This window comes from Podarcis bocagei (genome assembly GCF_964188305.1).
Source record: "Podarcis bocagei genome assembly, chromosome: 17".
In the NCBI taxonomy this organism is placed as follows: domain Eukaryota; kingdom Metazoa; phylum Chordata; class Lepidosauria; order Squamata; family Lacertidae; genus Podarcis; species Podarcis bocagei.
In genome coordinates, this window is record NC_138143.1 from 21,278,105 (window position 1) to 21,298,830 (window position 20,726).

Here is a 20,726-nt window from a genome sequence, read left to right on the forward strand (position 1 = left end):
CCCAGATTCAGAAAAGTCTGTGGGATAAGCCTTTGTAGGCAGGTTAAGTCTTGTTAACAAAATTACGTTTAGGTAAGAGGTTTTTTTGCCTTTTATAAAATGTTAAGCTGGATAACCAGTAAATTACAACTAATTTTAAATCTGCAGAAAAAGTAAAAGTGCGGGGATGTATACAAATTCACCCCATTAATATAAGCTTTTGAAAAGTAAAAATATTCTCAGCGTGCTGTGAAGCTGACGATGTCTACAAAGTACCCAACAACTAAGACTTACAAAGCATATAAGGTAAAGGTAAAGGGACCCTTGGCCATTAGGCTCAGTGGTTTACACCACAGCGCCACTTGCGTCCCTTTTACAAAGCATAAGCAACTTTAAATAAAATATTTAGGCCAGCTCAATAAATTGCATTTGTGGAGAATTCTTAGAAATTTCTCCACCAGAATCAGTGAATAGAAAGATCTGGGCCTTCGCTGGGGTCCACCTCTTAAAGAAAGGGGGAAACACAAATTTCTTGTGAAGTGGCAGCCCCCCTGCCCCATTATACAATTTTTTTCTGATGTTACCTACCGACAGTATGTGGTACAGAGTCAAAGTGGCAGTTGGAGAGCACCGAATGCTCTGCTCCAGTCCTGGGTTCCAGCTTGACCACGACATTAGTAATGTTGTCATAGTAACTGGTAAAGCCTCCAAGAAAATCAATACTGAAGGTGCCCGTGGGCCTCTGGATATCGACAGAGATGGTATGGACATGACTGCTTTGAGTTTCAATAGCTTTAACTTGTTCCAAGAGGTAGTTGACTGTGAAGATTTCGTTTTCCGGACTTCCAACTGCTCTGGGCCCAATTGCAGTAATGTTTTCTAGGTAAGTCCTGTAGGAGACCATAACAGGGCATTAGAAGAATGTATTAAAACCCACAAATGCATGCAAACTCAGCTCCAAAAGAGCAGCTACTCCTAACAGGCCACTGAAGAGAAAGCTAGATCTGTTGGTGTGAACAATGACATAATTGCAAGAACATTCCTTAAGCTATTAGGGCAGGGGTAGGCAAACTAAGGCCCGGGGGCCAGATCCGGCTCAATCGCCTTCTCAATCCGGCCCGTGGACGGTCCGGAAATCAGCGTATTTTTACATGAGTAGAATGTGTCCTTTTATTTAAAATGCATCTCTGGGTTATTTGTGGGGCATAATAATTTGTTCTCTTTTTTTTCTTTCCAAAATATAGTCCGGCCCCCCACAAGGTCTGAGGGACAGTGGACCGGCCCCCTGCTGGAAAAGTTTGCTGACCCCTGACAGGGCAAATGGGGCTTAACGTTCCACTGACTACCAAAGGAGGAGAACAAAGTGTCCGTTTAGCAGCTTAGTCTCCATGCACCACTGAAGACAGGCTAGAAATATGTTAAATAGCAGTACAAATATGGGCACATTACTGATTGTAATACTTCAAAGGAACAAGAGGGACATCTAGTGATGCCCACCCACCCAACTGTGCAACAGATTCCTGCCTGAGCAAATAGGTCTTCCCTTTCTTCCTCGGCTGCCCCATAGCCTCCTGTGCCCCCACACCAGAATCTCCTCTGCCAACTCTATGGAGAAGATCTTGTGGCTGTAGGAGAGGTTGCTGGGGGAAGAAGAGGAAGAAGAGGAAGAGGAAGAGGAAGAGGAAGAAGAAGAAGACATCTGCTCACACAAAACTTGGATGTCACCCAATGTTTACAGTGATTATGCCCAGAGATTTTTTTAAAACCCATTCATATTTCATGAACACTGGAATCTGGCAATCTTCCACCTATGTGGGGTTATTCTATTTATCCTCACACCAATGTGGACTACCTCAAGCCCACTCAGTGAGTTTCATACTTAACTGAGGGTGCAACCTACCGTAGGTCCAACTCTGTATTAAATATACCATATGTATCTTTCCACTCACCCCACTTCGCTTCGGATCCCCGAAAAAGGGTTTCTCTGCGAGTAGGGGAGGCGCTCTTGGTGTCAGCCGAATCCCACGTTCCCAGGCTTCCTCCGCCTGGGATTTTTGAGGGGTCTCCGCCTTCGCCGCGGCGGCAAGACCCAATTTTCGCGGAGCGGGTTCCTCTCGGTCAGAGGAACTCCGCCATTGCTGATGGCGCTAACCCAGAAGTCCTGAAGCAAAGTTCTTAACCTGAGGTACTATTTCTGGGTTAGCGGAGTCTGTAACCTCAAGCGTATGTAACCTGAGGTACCACTGTAATCAGGTTTCAAAAAGTCGCCCGTAATGTGAGCATACATCTAGGAATCTGAAATATTTATTCGCAGTGACTTGCACAAGATTGGTTCAAGAGTACTGAAGCAACAAGTGACACAGACTTTTAGCACATGGTTCTCCTAAATTTGACTCAAGGAATGGAAAGTGTTGGCGTTGGGGAGACGAGGAGGTGATAAGAATATTTTAAAAGTTGTTTTTCTATACCATGTTCCTTACAGTCACACTCATTTCTATGGGTCCCACGCGAAAATGTTAACAGAAGCCTTGCTCCACCCTCTGCTTCTCAATGTGTATTGTATTGTTTTATGTACTGTGGCTTGCCGTTGTTTTATTGATTATAGTTTAGATATTATTGTAACTGTTTAGTGGATTTCTGTTTAACTTTTATATGCTGATATTATTATTTTATACTACTCTAATGATTGTTAAATGTTACTTTTTTGATGGAGGTTGCCTATTTTAAAGTTATGTTTTATTATCACATTTTTGTATTGCATTAGATTGTTAGAAGATGTACATTTTGTTTCTTCAGCTTGTAAACCGCCTTGAGTGCTGTAAGATAGAAAGGCGGTATACAAATTAAAAAATGAAAATGAAATGAATGCTAGAACCCATAAATACAAATTGGGATACTTTCCCTTGTTTATACTAATACAGTGGTGCCTCGCAAGACGAAAAGAATCCGTTCTGTGATTCTCTTCGTCTAGCGGTTTTTTCGTCTTGCGAAGCAAGCCCATTGATGGATTAGCGCTATTAGCGCTATTAGCGGCTTTTAGCGGCTTTTAGCAGCTTATCAGCTTATCGGATCAGCTGACAAGCGGCTTAGTGGCTTAGAAAAAGGGGGGAGGGGGAAAAACCCGCAGGAACTCGCAAGACATTGTCGTCTTGCGAAGCAAGCCCATAGGAGATTTGTTTTGCGAAGCACCTCCAAAACGGAAAACTCTTTCGTCTAGCAAGTTTTCCGTCTTGCGAGGCATTCGTCTTGCGGGGCACCACTGTACTGAATTGTTACAGAAAAGCAGCCTTTGTAAACCACTTGGAGGTTTCTTCTATAACCAAGAAATAATATAATTTTTTATGAAATAAATAAATAATTAAAAGCCACTTCAGCTGAAACTCTGTCTACACTCCAGAACTGTGTGTCTATATTTTGGATTTGCTCTGAATAGAAGTTTAAGCTAAATACCTTCCATAACAGAAACAAGGCACTGGATTGGACAACAACAGGTGTTTTTTTTAAAGGAATAAATTATAAGTTGTGTACCCTTGTCTCTCAATTTGATCCTTTTACAAGGTTTTGTATGTTTTGTGCTATTTTACGCATTGCTCGTAATTTTTACTGTCGTTTAGTAATTCTTTATTGTAGCAGTTAAGTGTAAACTGTAAGCTGTTAAGTGTAAACTGCTGGTATTTAATATTTGATATAAGTTGTTTATTTTATAGTTATGCGTTCATTATGATTTTATTTTATTTTTGTATTGGATTAGATTGTGATCAGGTGCGTGATCTTTGCTGTCTATTTTATTGTCTGTTTCAGCTTGTAATCTGCCTTGGGAATAGAAATATACACTAACCATTGCCTCCTCCCATCATCATCCCCTTGGCTCTCAGTCTTGTTTTTTATTTCTGATTAATTACGAGCCTTGTGGGAACACAAGCCAGTTTTTATCCCATAACAGCTTTTTCTATTTTTGGAGGCTGATTAGCAGGTTATAAAAGGAACTGCCCACAAACTACCCACAGTGGCTAATAACAATGTGATTCTTGCCTTACTCTATTTCAACTATGATCAACATGAATGGGCTCAAAATACCCAAAGTAAAACTTATTTACCTGCACTGTCAGAGTTTGAAACCAGACAAGCGCAGGCAAATTTTCCAACTGACTTATCAGCCACTTGCGACCAAGTGAAGATCTCCACCATTTGGAGTTGCATACCTGGGAACCATAGGATCTAGACTGTTTACACACACTAATACCCCACCATGGAGAATTCTATCCGCTATACAGTGGTACCTCAGGTTAAGTACTTAATTCGTTCTGGAGGTCCGTACTTAACCTGCAACTGTTCTTAACCTGAAGCACCACTTTAGCTAATGGGGCCTCCTGATGCTGCCGCGCCACCGGAGCACGATTTCTGTTCTCATCCTGAAGCAAAGTTCTTAACCTGAAGCACTATTTCTGGGTTAGCGGAGTCTGTAACCTGAAGTGAATGCAACCTGAAACGTATGTAACCCGTGGTACAACTGTATTTTATCCGCACAGTTGGAATGAACTTTGGGAACCAAAGCGCTTTTTCTGCGCAGCCTGAGAAGGAGAGTGAATGTCGTTACAGCTAACTGTTATAGCTTGACTTTGCTTGCCCCGTCCCACTGCCCTGCTCACCGTTGTGAAGAATATTCCTACGTTACGAATGCAATGTCACCAGGAAGAAAAAAAGGTCAGAATAAGCCAATATATATGTGGACAGTCCTTGGATCAAGTGACTTTTCTTCTTGGAGTTCTCTTAAGTTCTTAACCTAGCTCAAGGTCTTCTGAGCTAGCCAGCTGTCTAACTGATAATCAATCACAGTCAGTCCACCATTTGAAAAATAAGACTTTACAGCCGTCTTGTCCCAAAATGGCAAACAGACATTCCATTTTGGAGACTGCAACCTTGGTGCAAGGAGCCCCAGCTTACATATCTGAGTTTCTAACACTGTGTCTGCACAGATATGCACCTGCTATCTAACATCTTCTGAATGTGGAAAGAGAGGTTCTAGCAGAAATATGCCCCCAAGTTGTCCTACTCAGAAGCGTTTGCTAGGATGACTAACCAGCCGGAAGAAATACAGCCTGACTAGTTGTTGTTTTTTTGCCAAAGGGGAAGTAGTGAAAGGGTCTTGTACTGCTTCTTTTCCTCTCCAAATAGTAGCGCAAAAGATCTTGTCTGCTCCCTTCTCAATTCCTCATTCTACTTCTGCAAAACTCCCAAACTAAGCGAGATACAGTGGTACCTCGAGTTAAGTACTTAATTCATTCCGGAGGTCCGTTCTTAACCTGAAACTGTTCTTAACCTGAAGCACCACTTTAGCTAATGGGGTCTTCCGCTGCTGCCATGCCGCCGGAGCACGATTTCTGTTCTCATCCTGAAGCGAAGTTCTTAACCCAAGGTAATATTTCTAGGTTAGCGGAGTCTGTAACCTGAAGCATCTGTAACCCGAGGTCCCACTGTACAGCCCGCTTCATCCCAAATCTTCTCGGTAGTCAGTGATGACCCCTCAGATATTACGCATTGTATTTATAACATACCTTTCGACTCCAATAAAGTAGTACCTCCAGTTGCGGAAGCGATCCGTTCCGGAGCTCCGGTCGGATCCTGAGTTTTTCACAACCGAAGGTGCCTGTTCTGCGCATGCACACAGTAGAGCACTTCTGCGCATGCAGGAAACCCGGAAAAATACTTCCAGGTTTTCTGCGTACGTTTCCAAAGGATACATAACCAGAGGTGCACGTAAGTAGAGGTACCACTGTAGTGGTATACAACGCTTCATCAAATAAAATGCACTACAAGGATTAAAATGAAAACCATAAAACCAGTAAACATTAGCAGCATCTTAAAACAATAAATATAATAAAATAATAAAGCGGCCGGTCACAAGACCAGCCACTTCCACAGGAAGGCAGGAGCAGGTGGGGAGCTACATCCTAAGCAGACATCTGAAAGCTGTGGGCAACCACAGGTCTAATGGGAGGGAGCTTAACATACAGGGGGCCATAGCACAGAAGGCCTTGCTTGCTCCATGCTGTTACACAGCAAACAGCCCCTGATGGAGGCAAAAGGAAGGCCTCTTCCACTGATCTTAAGGCGTGGGTTAGCAGGTAGCAGGAGATGCACTTCTTCAAATACTTGCAACCCAGGGTATAGAGAGCTCTGTATACCAAAGTCAGTAACTTAACCTGAGGCTGGTAGCAAATTCTAGGAAGCCAAGGCAGGATTTGTCCGACTTCATTCAGTGGAATTTATCTTCTGCTGTGGTTGTCCACTAACCTCATACATCCTAGCCCTTGTGTTGGGAGTGTTCAGACCCCATGGCGCTCACTTGTGGGGTGCCTCAGGGATCCGTCCTCTCTGCCATGCTATGAAGCCGCTGGGAGAGATCATACAGAGTTTGGGCTGGTGTTCATCAGTATGCGGATGATACCCAGCTCTACCTCTCCTTTAAATTGGAACCAGTGAAGGCAGTGAACGTCTTGTATGTGTGTCTGGAGGCAGCTGGAAGACGGATGGTGGCTAACAGAACGGAGGCTGAATACTGACAAGACAGAAGTACTGTTTTGGGGCAACTGATCCTGGGTGTGAATGGGGTAACTGTGCCCCTGAAGGACCAGGTGTGCAGCCTGGGAATCATTTTGGACTCACAGCTGTCCATAGAGGCATAGGTCAATTCTGTGTCCAGGGCAGCTGTCTACCAGCTCCATCTGGTACGCAGGCTGAGACCCTACCTGCCCGCTCACTGTCTTGCCAGAGTGGTGCATGCTCTGGTTGGACTACTGCAATGCACTCTACGTGGGGCTACCTTTGAAGGTGACTCAGAAACTACAACTAATCCAGAATGCGGCAGCTAGACTGGAGACTTGGAGCGGCCGCCGAGACCATATAACACCAGTCCTAAAGGATCTACACTGGCTCCCAGTATGTTCCTGAGCACAATTCAAAGTGTTGGTGTTGACCTTTAAAGCCCTAAACAGCCTTGGTCCAGTATACCTGAAGGAGCATCTCCACCCCCATCGTTCAGCCCAGACAATGAGGTCCAGCTCCGAAGGCCTTCTGGCAGTTCCCTCACTGTGAGAAGCAAAGTTACAGGAAACCAGGCAGAGGGTCTTCTTGTTGGTGGCACCTCCCTGTGGAACGCCCTCCCATCAGATGTCAAGGAAATAAAAAACTATCTGACTTTCAGAAGACATCTGAAGCCTTGCATCGGGAGGTTTTTAATGTTTGATTATTTATTATGTTTTAACATATGTTTGGAAGCTGTTCAGAGTGGCTTGGGAAACCCAGCCAGACGGACGGGATATTAATAATAAAATTACTGTAATTCAATTAAACCACAGAGATTCTGAAAACACGAGTGCTCCCTGTTCGTTCCTACCTACACATTAAAGGCACCTTAATAGCTAAAAAAGACATACTGTATTTTTTCATGTGTAACACGCCCCCATGTACACAGGCCCAGCAGCTATCCTTTATTGCCAGCTACTACTATCAAAAAGGACATAGGGAACACAATGACACAACATTTGAAACTCCTACCTAGATCAGATTCAAAGTACATCAGGGTACATCAGTAAATTAGTCGAGGAGGAAGGCGTAGGAGCCAACACCCCGGGGCCAGACACTGTATGGAACCCATGGCCCTGGGCACCCATGGGCGTGGGGCCAAGTTGGCCCTCCCGGAGGAGAGCATTCCACCTCTCTCTCCATGGGCAGAGCCAAGATTTTTGTTGGGGAGGGGGGCAGCCAAAGCTTTTTTTAGGGGATCCTCCTAAGTTGTTGAGGACATTAGGGGGGGGGGCTTCTGCTGGGAGGGGGGCACACAGGACCTCAGATAATTGTGTACTTTCAGTGCTTTTCAATAGTATTGTGGCTCCGTCTTCCCGCTCCCCGACTACGCCCATGTCTCCCTCTCCCAGAGATGCAGGTGCGCGGTGAGGACGGCGGAAGGAACCACGGGTGTAGCTAGGATTCACGTTCGAGGGGGTGGGCAGACTTTATGTTGGGGTGGGGGCCAGAACCTCAGTTAGTTATGTACTTGATGGGGGGGGCATCTGTCCCTGGACCCTTCCCACCCACGCACCCCACGGAAGAAGGGACCTGGGACCCGGCAAGCGCGAGAGAGAGCCTCCGCCGCCGCCGCTACCTGCGGTTACCTGGCGCGCGGGGCGCTGAAATCCTCGCCGGGGCGGCGCTCCGCCGGCTGCACCAGCCTCCGCAGGGAGAGGTGCGCGATCCCGCGCAGCGCCAGCAAGTAGAGCAGCAGCAGCAGGGCCGTGCGCGCCTCCGGCAGCAGCGGGAGGCCCCTCGCTCCTCCTCCTCCCCGGCTGCCCGCCGGCTTCTTCCCGTCCAGTCCGTCGGGCTCCTGGTCCGGGCGCCACGGCGGCTGCTGCTGGTGGTTTGGGCGAGGGTGCTGCTGCTGCTGCTGCTGAGCAGGATGCGTGCGGAGGCGCCTCACGGCACCCACGGCGGCCGAGCTGCGCTCCATGGTGGAGACCCCGGGTGCCTGGCTTTGGCTTGCAGCAGCAGCAGTATGGCAACGGCGGGAGGGCTAAAAGCGCCCGGCCGGGGCCAACCCACCTTGCTTTCGCGAGCGGGAGGCGGGCTCAGGAGTCCCTTCGCAAGGTAGCCTGGGCAGGAAATGTCAGACGGCGCTCCTCCTTCTCCTTCTCTTGGTCCCGCCCGCCACCCCGCCAGGGTCAAGCGCGGTGACTTTGCGCGAGGGCGCCTTTGCGCGCTCCTTGGTCCTCGCCCACGCTCCTTCTTGGCACGAGTCGTGCGCAGAGCCGGACCTGGAAAGGTCCCTAGAGACGGGCAAACTGGGGTGCTCCCCCCACCAACCCCCGGGAAAAAGCAAAATATGCGTCTGAAGGAACGCCAGTGAGGTGGGAGGGATGCAAATAACAACATGAGGATATTGGTGGCAATGCAATTCAAAAAAAGCAAGCCGCGTTGCTGGTGTTTTGTTTTGGTTTTTTTGCAAGGACGCAAAACTTGCATGTACGGCGAGATGTGCACGCGTGCATTATGCCCTGTATACGCACTGCCAGGGCTCTTCCTTCTTCCTGGCGTTATTTTGATCTGCTGTCGGTGGGGCGCCCCCTGGTTTAGGTGGGGATAAGTCATAAAAAGAACGGGGGGATGAAGGAAGAGTGTGCAGGGGAGGAAGTCGAAAGTCGAACCAAGTTCTTGTTTCTGCCACGATGCCTCCTTCAGCGCTTCTTTCGAAAGATCAAGTGTCAAATTCTTTCCAATTTTTTTTAAAAAAATATTTTTTGTGCCCTTGGTTTTCCACTGCCCTCAGTGTGTGCCTGGTCTTCCTACTGAGTAGCTCATAGCTCAGCAGTGTGTCTGCATCACCCATAGAGGCAGGGAAGGGGTCTACCGTGACAAATTTGATGTGACTGTGCCCCATTACTGTTCTCAAACACCAGAAAAAACTCCTGGAACAGCTGAAGTGATGATAAAGTCAGTGAGCATGTGTAGTTATTTTTCTCTTCCCTGCTAAAAAGCTACCACTTTTTCCACACTTTGACTGTACACAGGATTTCCAGGCAGGCAGGATAAATTACTTTTAAAAAAGAGTGTTTAAATCCTCAGTTTTATTTATGTTTTTATACTGCTTTGTTTTATTATGTACTGTTATGAGTTGGGGGTGCCAGGGTTTGGGAGTGTCAGATTTCCCTAATTTCCTGGGTCTAATAGGTGGATTTAGCCAAGTGTTAAGATACAGGCTAAGCCATTGAACTAACTTCCCATATTCAGGAAATCACCTGGTAAATCAGTCATTAACCAAAGACAAAGGAAAGTCAGAGAGATGGCTTTCTGTGCCCTGTGGAAAATGGAAGGTACTCCTCCCTCAGCTCTGAGATAGCAGAGTTGAGTTTAGGATTGCAGTGGTGGTGATGTGACCTAGGGGTAAGAGGTTGCAGTTTGTTAAACGCAGCAAGCTGGAGAGGGAAAGAGCACAATGGTGGATTCATGTTTGAATCCAAGGCTTCTGTGGCTATAGGAGAAGCAAGACCCCTCTTGGGGTGTTAATGCTGTGAACCCCTCCAACGTAGGCTCAGGTTGTATACATGTTAAATAAACCATATATCATAAAGACACCACAGTCTCTGCAGTGCCTCATTTCCATGGACCTTAGGTATGGAACCCCTGGATTCTCAGACTGCTCAGAGATTGGAGCGGTGTGTGACACTATTTTATTTGCAAGCTGCCCTGAAAAAAATATAATCAAAGAGCAGCATATAAATTCCTAAAACGAACAGGAGAATGAATTAAACTAATTTTAATTGCTCCATTGCCTGTTGTCTTTGTCCATGGAGTTTTCTTGGCAGGGATACTAGAGTGGCCTGCTGGTTCCTCCTCCAGGTGGATCACATTTGGTCAAAACTCTCCACTATGACCTGTCCATCTTGGGTGCCCTGCTCAGCATAGGTCATAGTTTCTCTGAGTTATTCAAGCCCCTTCGCCACGGCAAGGCAGTGATCCATGAAAGGAGTTTGAATTATGGTGCTGGAGGAAACTCTTGAGAGTCCCGTGGACTGCAAGAAGATCAAACCTATCCATTCTGAAGGAAATCAGCCCTGAGTGCTCACTGGAAGGACAGATCCTGAAGCTGAGGTGCCAAGACTTTGGCCACCTCATGAGAAGAGAAGTCTCCCTGGAAAAGACCCTGATGTTGGGAAAGATTGAGGGCACAAGGAGAAGGGGACAACAGATGGTTGGACAGTGTTCTCGAAGCTACCAGCATGAGTTTGACTAAACTGCGGGAGGCAGTGGACGACAGAAGTGCCTGGCGTGCTCTGGTCCATGGAGTCACGAAGAGTCAGACATGACTAAACAACAGCAACAATTGCTCCATTCTAAACAGTTAAAATAATTAGCAACCAAGTGTTAGTCAGGGAGTCAGAGCTTCAGGGAGGTAGATGTAACAGACCCAATCCTCACTGTTTGAAAGGAAGCATTTTCCACATTTCTGCGCCACAAAGTTCTGAGGAATGAGGCACACATGTATTTCTGAGGAGAAATAATTGTGCTCATTCTTCTAATATTTTATCTGAGCTCTGCCAAAGCAGTGGGAAGGACGAGGAGGTCAAACTAAAAGCCGTCTGCAACATGACGTGTTATGAAATCCTTCCCTTCGCAACATTTTTAAGATCAGAGAAACTGCAGGTAGGCTGATCCAAGCAACTATTATTATGCTAAGAAGAGTAGGCCTAGAGCCAATCTTGCCAGGACAATATGTTACAGAGGCTCCACTGGCAGAGGAAGGGAGTGCGGTGGGTGTGGTCGGCCCTGGGTGTTATCCCTGAGGGGGGTAACATCATCTCACACACACCCCCTGAGACGCTTGCCCTACCCCCGTGGGCAGCTCTTCCCACCCATGGGTGCACAGCATGTTGTTTAATAGTGTAGCCCTTCTCATATTGCACCACCAGTTGCAAATTTCAAAACTCTTGCTTCATGGGGCAGAATTGGGTCAACATGGATGCCCCCTAAATTGCAGGGCGATGGTCAGCAGGGAGGATGAAGTGTGGCTGGAGGGTCTTCTGCTTGCTGTGCCTTAGAATCTCTACATTCTAGTCATTTTTCTCCTGTCAGGGCTGCATGTGTAGAAGTAAGCTGGCTGGTTAGAAGTAGTTTTCAAGAGAAAACCATGAGCAGAGGGAAATCACATCTCCAGTTTTCCATCCACCAGTGTCAAGTGTGCGTGCAGGAGCCAGGCCCTGTGACCAATAGGACTTTGCAGGACTGGGGTCTTCCTAAGTTTGTTCTGAAGAGGCAAGGCGTGGCCACACAGGTGAGGCCGATTGGTAACTCACAGCACCTGGTGGCAAGAGCTGGGAAGGGATATAAGGTCAGCATTTCCCTTCGGCTCTTTGCCACAGCGACACCCTTCCTGCCTTTGGCTTCTTGCTTCCTGATCCTTGAACCTCGGCTTGTTGACTCCTTGCTTCTTGATCCTCAGACCCCTGACTTCTTGACTCTTTACTTCTTCATCCTGGACCCTTGACTCCTTGCTTCCTGACCCTCGGACCCTTGGCTTCCTGGCTTCTGGACCCCCCTTCCTGCTCCACCCCGCCATCTTGCCCCCGGTCCTGACGTCCCCAGCCGGGACTCTGATCGCCTGTGAACCAGACTGTGACAACCAGACTGTGCTTTAAATCTTCCCCACTTATATGACACAATATTATAAAATTTATAAGGATTTGGCATGATGCACTATTTGCTCTATTCAAACTTTAAAAGGGGGGGGGAGAACCAACACGGGTACAGGGAGACTGCTTTTAGCCCTGCTCCTGAGGCTATATGACCAGCGGTGGTACATCCTGGGTTGTGGAGGGTACAGGAAGTGCCCTCCAGCTGCTGCCCCTACCAAAGCATCACTTACCTACGTTGCACCGTGGCAGGTTCTGGTGAAATCTTCAACCTGTTTCAGTAGCATAGCGTGGGTTGCCCCGGGCGCGAAATTGTTAGGGGCCCAAAATTCCAACACCCAGTTGCCTTGATGCAGCAAACCACGAAGTGACCTCTCAAGACAACAAAACAACTTTTTCTTATCTCTGTGGCTGCGATCTCCTGGGTGACATATGTAGTGATCAGGTGGGATTGCTATGAGGAATTATAATAAATATAGAATAAGCCATCTGTGTCAGCAATGAAAGCATTGCATTGACTGGGTTTAAACTATTTTGATATGATTCTTGATCAATCCATACCTCTGCATCCCTGTTCCATTTCTCTTTCTTCACAAGTCACATACACAGCAGGCATCCTGGGTCATCAAAGATAGTGGGCAGCTTCTTTTGATGTGGGTTTTCTGATATGTTAATCTTAGGCTGTTAATCTTAGGGCCAGGAAACAGGTTTCACATAAAGGTGATAATGATCGCTGTTCTCCTGATCCATCCTTCTTATCATGTATATCGCTTGTTTTTCACCTCTGGGGTTGCCAAATGCTCTCCTTTGTAGTTCTGTTCTTTGTTTACTCCGGAAATATGTGTGCTTAATTAGTTTTGGTAGTTTAACTTTGTTCCCACTTGGGGTTTGTGGAAATGCTCAGAAGAAATCTGATTGGTTCTTACGAACACTCTGTAAAAAGTTCTTTTGTGAATAAAACGACCTGGGCCCGAGGGGTAGAGGCAGAGAGAGAGACGATTATACGCACCCTTCCCAGAGTCTTCCTGGTTCAAGCCTCTGTGTGTATTCTTATTAATCAGAGTTCAATCCTTCCTTTACTTTGAGAACGCCTCAAGTGGTGCCCCGTGCGAGGCAAACTTAAAAAAGAAACTGTGTGAGGCTTGTAAAAAAACCTCAGTGTGTGAGGCAAGGCTAAAAGGAAACCTCAACAAAAGGAAACCCCCAGGATTGGACTCCCCTCGGAGCTAGCAACCTGCTATCCCTCAGTCGTGGTGGATCATCTCCTGCAAAACGATTCCCGTACTTAGGATCTCATTCGCTCGGAACGAGCCCCAAAGACGCGCGTCTATTACGCGTCTTGTGAGATCATGGGAAGCAAGCTTTCACACGGGCAGGAAAAGCATAGGAATAATTTGTTATTTTTGCTAGCTCAGGCAGGGCATGATAAGCATTTAGCACCCCTAGTAGAAAAATTGTTGTTAGAGATTGCTAGACTGTGCCCCTGGTTTCCAGAGGGGGGTACTTATGACATTAAGAAATGGAATGAGCTGGGAGATGCACTCCATAGACATCCTGAGGCATCTGTACAAATCTTGCACACCTGGCAATTGTGTAGAGACGCAGTTGGAAAGCTTTCTAACCCTTTATAAGTTGACATGTTACAGGGGCTCCCTCTAGAGAGGAAAATGAAAAAAATAACAAGTTTTGTTTCATCTGAAAACTAACCATACTACAAACAACTGAAGGCTCACAATAAAATATAAGGAAAGGGAAGAACTATTTGAAAGGAAAGGGAATAAATGCTGTTTTAAATGTACATTTCATATTCTACTTCCTTTAGTAATGTTTTCCTTTGAAATGTTTAAGTTCATTTTGTTGTTAACTTTGCTCCGTTAAATATGCATTTTGTAGTTGACCTCCTTTGTAATGCGTTATTTGTCATCTTTAAGATAGGGTTGCCATATTTAAAGAAGTAAAAGTTGACCTTTGTGGGGGGTGGGGAGTTTCAAAAACCTGGACATTTTGGCGATTTCCTCAAATTCCCCCCTGAAAAACTGGACATTTTGGCGATTTCCTCAAATTCCCCCCTGAAAATCTGGACATTTCAGCGATTTCCTCAAATTCCCCCCTGAAAATCTGGACATTTCGGCGATTTCCTCAAATTCCCCCCTGAAAATCTGGACATTTGGCAACCCTACTTTAAGGTATTTTAGTTTATAGTTGACTTTCTTCAGTAACGTTTTATTCCAGATTGTTTCATTCGACATTTTAACGTGTTGTAAACTGTTTTTGAGATTTTTCTTTTCCTTAAAAATATAAAGCTGTATAGAAATGAAGGACAAAATGAACCCTCTCCTATTTCATGAACAGGAGCTGACCAGGGCCGGATTTAGGTTTGATGAGGCCCTAAGCTACTGAAGGTAATGGGGCCCTTTATATGTCCAGCTGTCCTTTGTCAACAACAAATTGTTCCTGGTTTTTATGTGTGTGTGTGTTGAGTATATGCTGTATGGTAACTTATGGACCTAATAGGTATCTAAAGCCATTTGCACATAGCAAATTTGTATTTTATCAAAGTAATTGTTGAACTCAAATACAATTAAGAAGTATATTAATAGTGAAATACAATTAAGAAGTATATTAATAGTGAAATAATTATTCAGCTCTAACTTAAAATGATTTTTTATTCATAACAAACTTAATAATGCAAACACATTGGCATTTGGCAATAACAAAAGTCCCTTTAGAAACACAATTTACAAGGACTTCCGGGTTGGCGCGAACAGCTAATGGCGGATTCCCTCCGAGCTCCGGAGGGAATCGGCTCCGCTGGGGACGGGTCTTGCCGCGACGGCGACGCGGAGACCCTTAAAAACCGCAGGCGCGGATGCCTGCAGACCTGGTGACTCGGTGGGCACCTTAAGCGCCCCCCGACCCATGAAGAGCCTTTTTAAAGGCTGCGGAGAGGGTACGGAGAGTGGCGTGGTGCTGGGAGTAGACCGCTATCCCAGCGGAGCGGAGCCGTGTGCCATGGCTGAAGAGCGCTGACTTTTTCCTTAAATTCGGACCCAAAAAAGAAGCAACCCGTGAGTAGATCGGAATCCGGACTTTAAAATATTTATCCGCGAATTTGGTACGACCGGGGGATGTGTCAAAGGGAAGTCCGCACCCCCCCTCCTGCAGACAATTTAAAGCAATAGCAGGAAAAACTAAGTTGGAGAGCCTACCCTTTTGGGGTGAGTTAAAAAGACATTAACTTTCACGATTGGATAAAAGAAGTGTGGAGCTGGAGTGTGAGAGTGGTTTTTTAGAAGTTTTTCTTTTGCCGTATGCAACCCCCCCTCCCGGGCCCGGAAGCGTCCTGTCTTTGAGCTTGCTGAAGAGGAAAGGAGTTTGACAGCTGTCAAAAGCTGTCAAACGGGTGATTTAAAGTGAAAAAGTTTAATACTTAAGATCTCTCTGGACTAAATGTGATATAATTTAACTAAAGAGTTTGGATACAAAGAAATAAACAACGAGGTAAAGGATTGTTGGGAAAAAGATTACTAAGTAACTAGATTCCCCCTAGGGGGAATCTTGAGACATTACAATGGCTGTGGATGGAAACTTACTAGCTGAAATAGAAAAAACGTTTTACCTTGTGGGAATTTTACAAGAGCAGAGTCTTGCTATGAATAAACAACTTATGACCTTGACTTCTGGAATAAGCAGCTCTGCTGAAAGTATGGAGGATCTGAGTGAGAAAAAATCTGCAGCTGAATGGAAAGAGATAACGCAAGAAGGAAACGAGACTAAACAAGCAAAGGAGGAAGTACAGATGGAAAGCACAAATCAGAAGCCTATACAAATGGTTTTTAAAAAAGAAGACCCTTGGATTATGTGGATTACAAATCTGCAAAAGATCCGAAAGATGAAGGCGAAGGCCCCTGGAATACTTGGAATTCAAGAATTTGAAAGAAAGAAGAAATATGACTGGGGCCTCCATTTTCATTCTTACTCTTATTTTCATTCTTATTTTGACTCTGAATATGAAGGATTGGTGGAAATTTTGCAGCAGTTGGCTTTAAGTGCTTTTGTGGGAAGAAAACCTGGCTTGATTGGGATAGAACACCTTCGAGACCCGAAGACCAACATGAAGGATTACCAACAAAACCGGCGGAGAGGGACTGAAAGAGATTTGAAGGCCTCGGACGTGAGGAATCCAGGCTAAGAAGTGTCATTTTGGACATATATTCGGGAAGGGACGGAAACCGGGGATGGGAGGGGGGGGGAACAGAATTCCAAAACACTTATGACTTTTGGGTTTAGTCAATGTGATTCATGTTTTATAAAAAATGGGAAATCGATGGAAGAGATTTTGAGTCCAACTTAGGAAAGAACTTAATTTTTTATAAAAGATGTAATATTAATATGGTAAGAAGAGAAAATAATAACTTGCTGACAGAAATATGGGAATGGGGATGCATGAGGGGGGGTGGGGGGAAGTCAACGACCAAGGTTAAGAAAGTAAGATTTTTGAAATTTTATGTGTTCTTGTCTTTGTCTTTTATGTTTGTGTTATGTCCTTAAAAAATTTGAAAAACCAATAAAAATTTTATAAAAAAAAAAAAATAGAAACGCAATTTACAAAGACGCATAATCTAGTCTTTAGAAACTTGCTATAACATGAAATAATAATAGCAAACCAGTGATAATGGCAGGGCCTATTACCTACATCATAGGAGCCTACACAACACAAAACACTGTTGCTGTGTGTAGGTTTTATTTTATTTGTTTTTTATCTTATATTTTGGAAATGTACATCCAGGTATTTTTCTTTTAATTTTTTTTTTGGGGGGGGGCTAAGCTATAGTTCGTTTAGCTTATACATAAATCCGGCACTGGAGCTGACTGAGCGAGTAGTGGACTCGCAAGAGTTCAGATACACAGAGATTCCAAAGACAGATGGGAGATCAGGTCTAACTTTTTTTTTTAAAGGTACAAACTTACAGCAGAGGTCCAAAGGCTCCCTCCTCGCCCCAGCTCACAGCATTCGGTGGAAAATATTCTGTAGCAAGAAGATGGCTTGTCAGCACCCAAATGAAGATACACACAACCTCTATAGACCCAGGTAGGCTACAGGGACGCGGGTGGCGCTGTGGGTTAAACCACAGAGCCTAGGACTTGCCAATCAGAAGGTCGTGGTTTGAATTCCCGCAACGGGGTGCGCTCCTGTTGCTCAGTCCCTGCTGCTGCCAACCTAGCAGTTCGAAAGCACATCAAAGTGCAATAGATAAATAGGTACCGCTCCGGCGGGAAGGTAAACGGTGTTTCCGTGCGCTGCTCTGGTTCGCCAGAAGCGGCTTAGTCGTGCTGGCCACATGACCCGGAAGCTGTACGCCGGCTCCCTCGGCCAATAAAACAAGATGAGCGCCACAACCCCAGAGTCGGTCACAACTGGACCTAATGGTCAGGGGTCCCTTTACATTTACCTTTAGGCTACATCACCTGGGAACACAGGTGGCTGGTATTAACCATCACCTGCCCCTTTAGTTATGCCTGGGGCTACATCTAGTAATGTGAAATGCAGATGAGCTCCATGCTATAGCTGCTTCCAGGGTCACCTTGGCCATCATTTGCCTCAAGCAGGGCTTCCAAACCAGCTCACCTTTCCAGGTCAACATAATGACTGACCTTGCTCAGCACTTAGCAGTAGCATGGTACTGGTAGAAAGACTTCTGGTGGGCGTTACCAGACAACAACAAAAATGGATTTTAAAAAAGAAATAGATCTGTAAACAGAGGTCTGCTGCCAGCTGCATAGGAGTTAAAACGGGGAGGGGGCAGTTAGTATAGCAAATTTGGAATTTATACAAGCGGACTAATAAAGATACCCCACCCCCAGCAAAACCAAGACCAGGATCAAGCCCATGTTTTCACCTTACAAACTGCTCGGTTATTAATATTACTTTTTCTGCAACTGCCTGCTCCGAAGGCATTCGCTAACACAAACAGGGATCTCTTCATCGCTCTCGAGAATAATAGACCTTTGACATCTGGAATCTTGAGTCATCTGAATGCAAGATCAGCCCATGGCGAAGCACAAATGCACTGGCATTATCATCACATGGGTGATTTGTGACTGCCCGGCTGCTAGCAATGACAAAGAGCCCCTTTATGTGATGCCCGCTCTCTGCAAGCAGTTATTGATGAATTCTTCTCCGGGAGGGAAGAAAGTATACCTGGTTTGTTTTTAGCCATAAGGAGTACAAGAAAGCCTCTCATTGACTTTGGGTCTCATGCTATTCCCCCCCTGCTCCCCACCCCACACCTCACGGCTCTTTCTACCCTGCTTCCATGGGCTATTTTCCATTTGTGCAATGTAGGAGAAAGTAGAGTGGAAAAGGTGCTAATTTTGATGGTACTACATGCAACTGTTGTGGTGGCCTGAAGCAAATATTTACATGCTTACAAAAAAAGGCACATGCTAGAAACATTTATAGAAAACCAGGTGGTGAGTATTATACTCTTTTACGCAAGTATTGTGCCCCACCCCCACTGAATTTATTAAAGCTGGACAGGACAGTGAAAAATACAGGCAGAAAATCTGTGCCCTAGTAAGGTCCATTGCTCAGAGACCATTTTAAGAGATGCACTCTGCTGAACTCACAGACCTGAGGAAGGAAGGATATTAATCAATAAATTTATCCTCTCCTAGCATCTATAAAGGTAAAGGGACCCCTGACCGTTAAGTCCAGTCGCAGATGACTCTGGGGTTGCGGTGCTCATCTCGCTTTACAGACCAAGGGAGCCGGCATTTGTCCGCAGACAGCTTCCGGGTCTTGTGGCCAGCATGACTAAGCGGCTTCTGGCGAACCAGAGCAGCACACAGAAACACTGTTTACGTTCCCGCCGGAGCGGTACCTATTTATCTACTTGCACTTTGATGGGCTTTCGAACTGCTAGGTTGGCAGGAGCAGGGACTGAGCAACAGGAGCTCACCCCATCGCAGGGATTCGAAACGTTGACCTTCTGATCGGCAAGCCCTAGGCTCTGTGGTTTAGACCCACGTCCCCCTAGCATCTATACACATCCCCTTTTTTATCTCCTGCTACCAGTTCAAGTTCAATGCTGCTGTTGTTGTTTAGTCATTTAGTCATGTCCGACTCTTCGTGACCCCATGGACCAGAGCACGCCAGCCACTCCTGTCTTCCACTGCCTCCTGCAGTTTGGTCAAACTCATGCTGGTAGCTTCGAGAACACTGTCCAACCATCTCGTCCTCTGTTGTCCCCTTCTCCTTGTGCCCTCAATCTTTCCCAACATCAGGATCTTTTCCAGGGAGTCTTCTCTTCTCATGAGGTGGCCTCAGCTTCATGATCTGTCCTTCCAGTGAGCACTCAGGGCTGATTTCCTTCAGAATGGATAGGTTTGATCTTCTTGCAGTCCATGGGACTCTCAAGAGTCTCCTCCAGCACCATAATTCAAAAGCATCAATTCTTCGGCGATCAGCCTTCTTTATGGTCCAGCTCTCACTTCCATACATCACTACTGCTGTATGGGCAGTTAATTCAGATGAACCTATCTAGTCCCCTCCACCTTCTTATTGGTTCTATATTTCTATAGGTAGCTTTTGTGTAAAACTTTATTTTTTAAAAAAAATCTTTGCATTTGTTTTACAAGGTTGCAGGCTGAGCCCTTAACCAGCTTGCAGAGATGTCTCTTTCCATATTAATCTCACCATATTTTAAAGAGCAGAGGCCTTGCTGCAAGCACCCTCTTTGATGTCAAAAATGATGGAGCTTATATAGGACTGTCTCAATGGCATCCCCACAACTTCGGAGGCCCATCAAGCCGGTTATTAGAATTCAGGTGCAGTTTGAGCTGAAATGATCATACCTGCAGCTGTTCTTTGTACAATGGTACCTCAGGTTAGAGACGCTTCAGGTTACAGCCTCCACTAACCTAGAAATAGTACCTCGGGTTAAGAACTTTGCTTTAGTGATGTGAACATAAATCGGGTGGCGTGGCGGCGGCAGCAGAAGGCCCCATTAGCTAAAGTGGTACCTCAGGTTAAGAACAGCTTCAGGTTAAGAACGGACCTCCAGAACGAATTAAGTTCTTAGCCCGAGGTACCACTGTACAGTCATACCTCGGGTTACAGACGCTTCAGGTTGTGTTTTTTCAGGTTATGGACCTGCCGAAACCCAGAAGTACCGGAACGGGTTACTTCTAGGTTTCGGGCGTCGCACATGTGCAGAAGCACTATATTGCACTTTGTGCATGTGCAGAAGCACCGAATCGCAACCCGGACATGCGCAGATGCACCGCTGCAGGTTGCGAACGTGCATCCCGCACAGATCACGTTCGCAACCCGAGCGTCCACTGTACTTGTATTAAGCATTTGCTTCTGCCCCTCTACAGGGCTTCAAGAAAAGAGGTCTGGATTGCTGCACACAATAATTGAACAGCTACTCTTTATTGTTTGCATAAGCAATCCTAGACACGCTTAGCTAGGGAGCAAGTCCCACTGAACTGAATGTGGCTTCCCTCTGGGAGGGGTTTGGGAAGAAATGGAAAGAACAGAAACCATTTCTTTGGTCTTAG

General features: G+C 45.8%; 1 protein-coding gene across 4 annotated transcripts in view; it reads right to left on the minus strand.

The window, feature by feature from the left end:
* ERMP1 (endoplasmic reticulum metallopeptidase 1) overlaps positions 1-8,523 on the minus strand; it is a 40,219-nt gene extending 31,696 nt beyond the window's left edge. For all 4 annotated transcript variants that reach the window (XR_014003286.1, XM_081176281.1, XM_081176280.1 and 1 more), the window contains exons 1-2: positions 8,154-8,523; positions 568-869 (exon numbers count right to left, since the gene is read on the minus strand). Coding sequence is in view for 3 of the 4 variants with exons in the window: in XM_081176281.1 (XP_081032407.1) it covers positions 568-869; positions 8,154-8,485 (634 nt within the window). In the remaining variant the exon portion in view is untranslated. The remainder of the gene's footprint in view (positions 1-567; positions 870-8,153) is intronic.
* Positions 8,524-20,726: the final 12,203 nt, after the last annotated feature.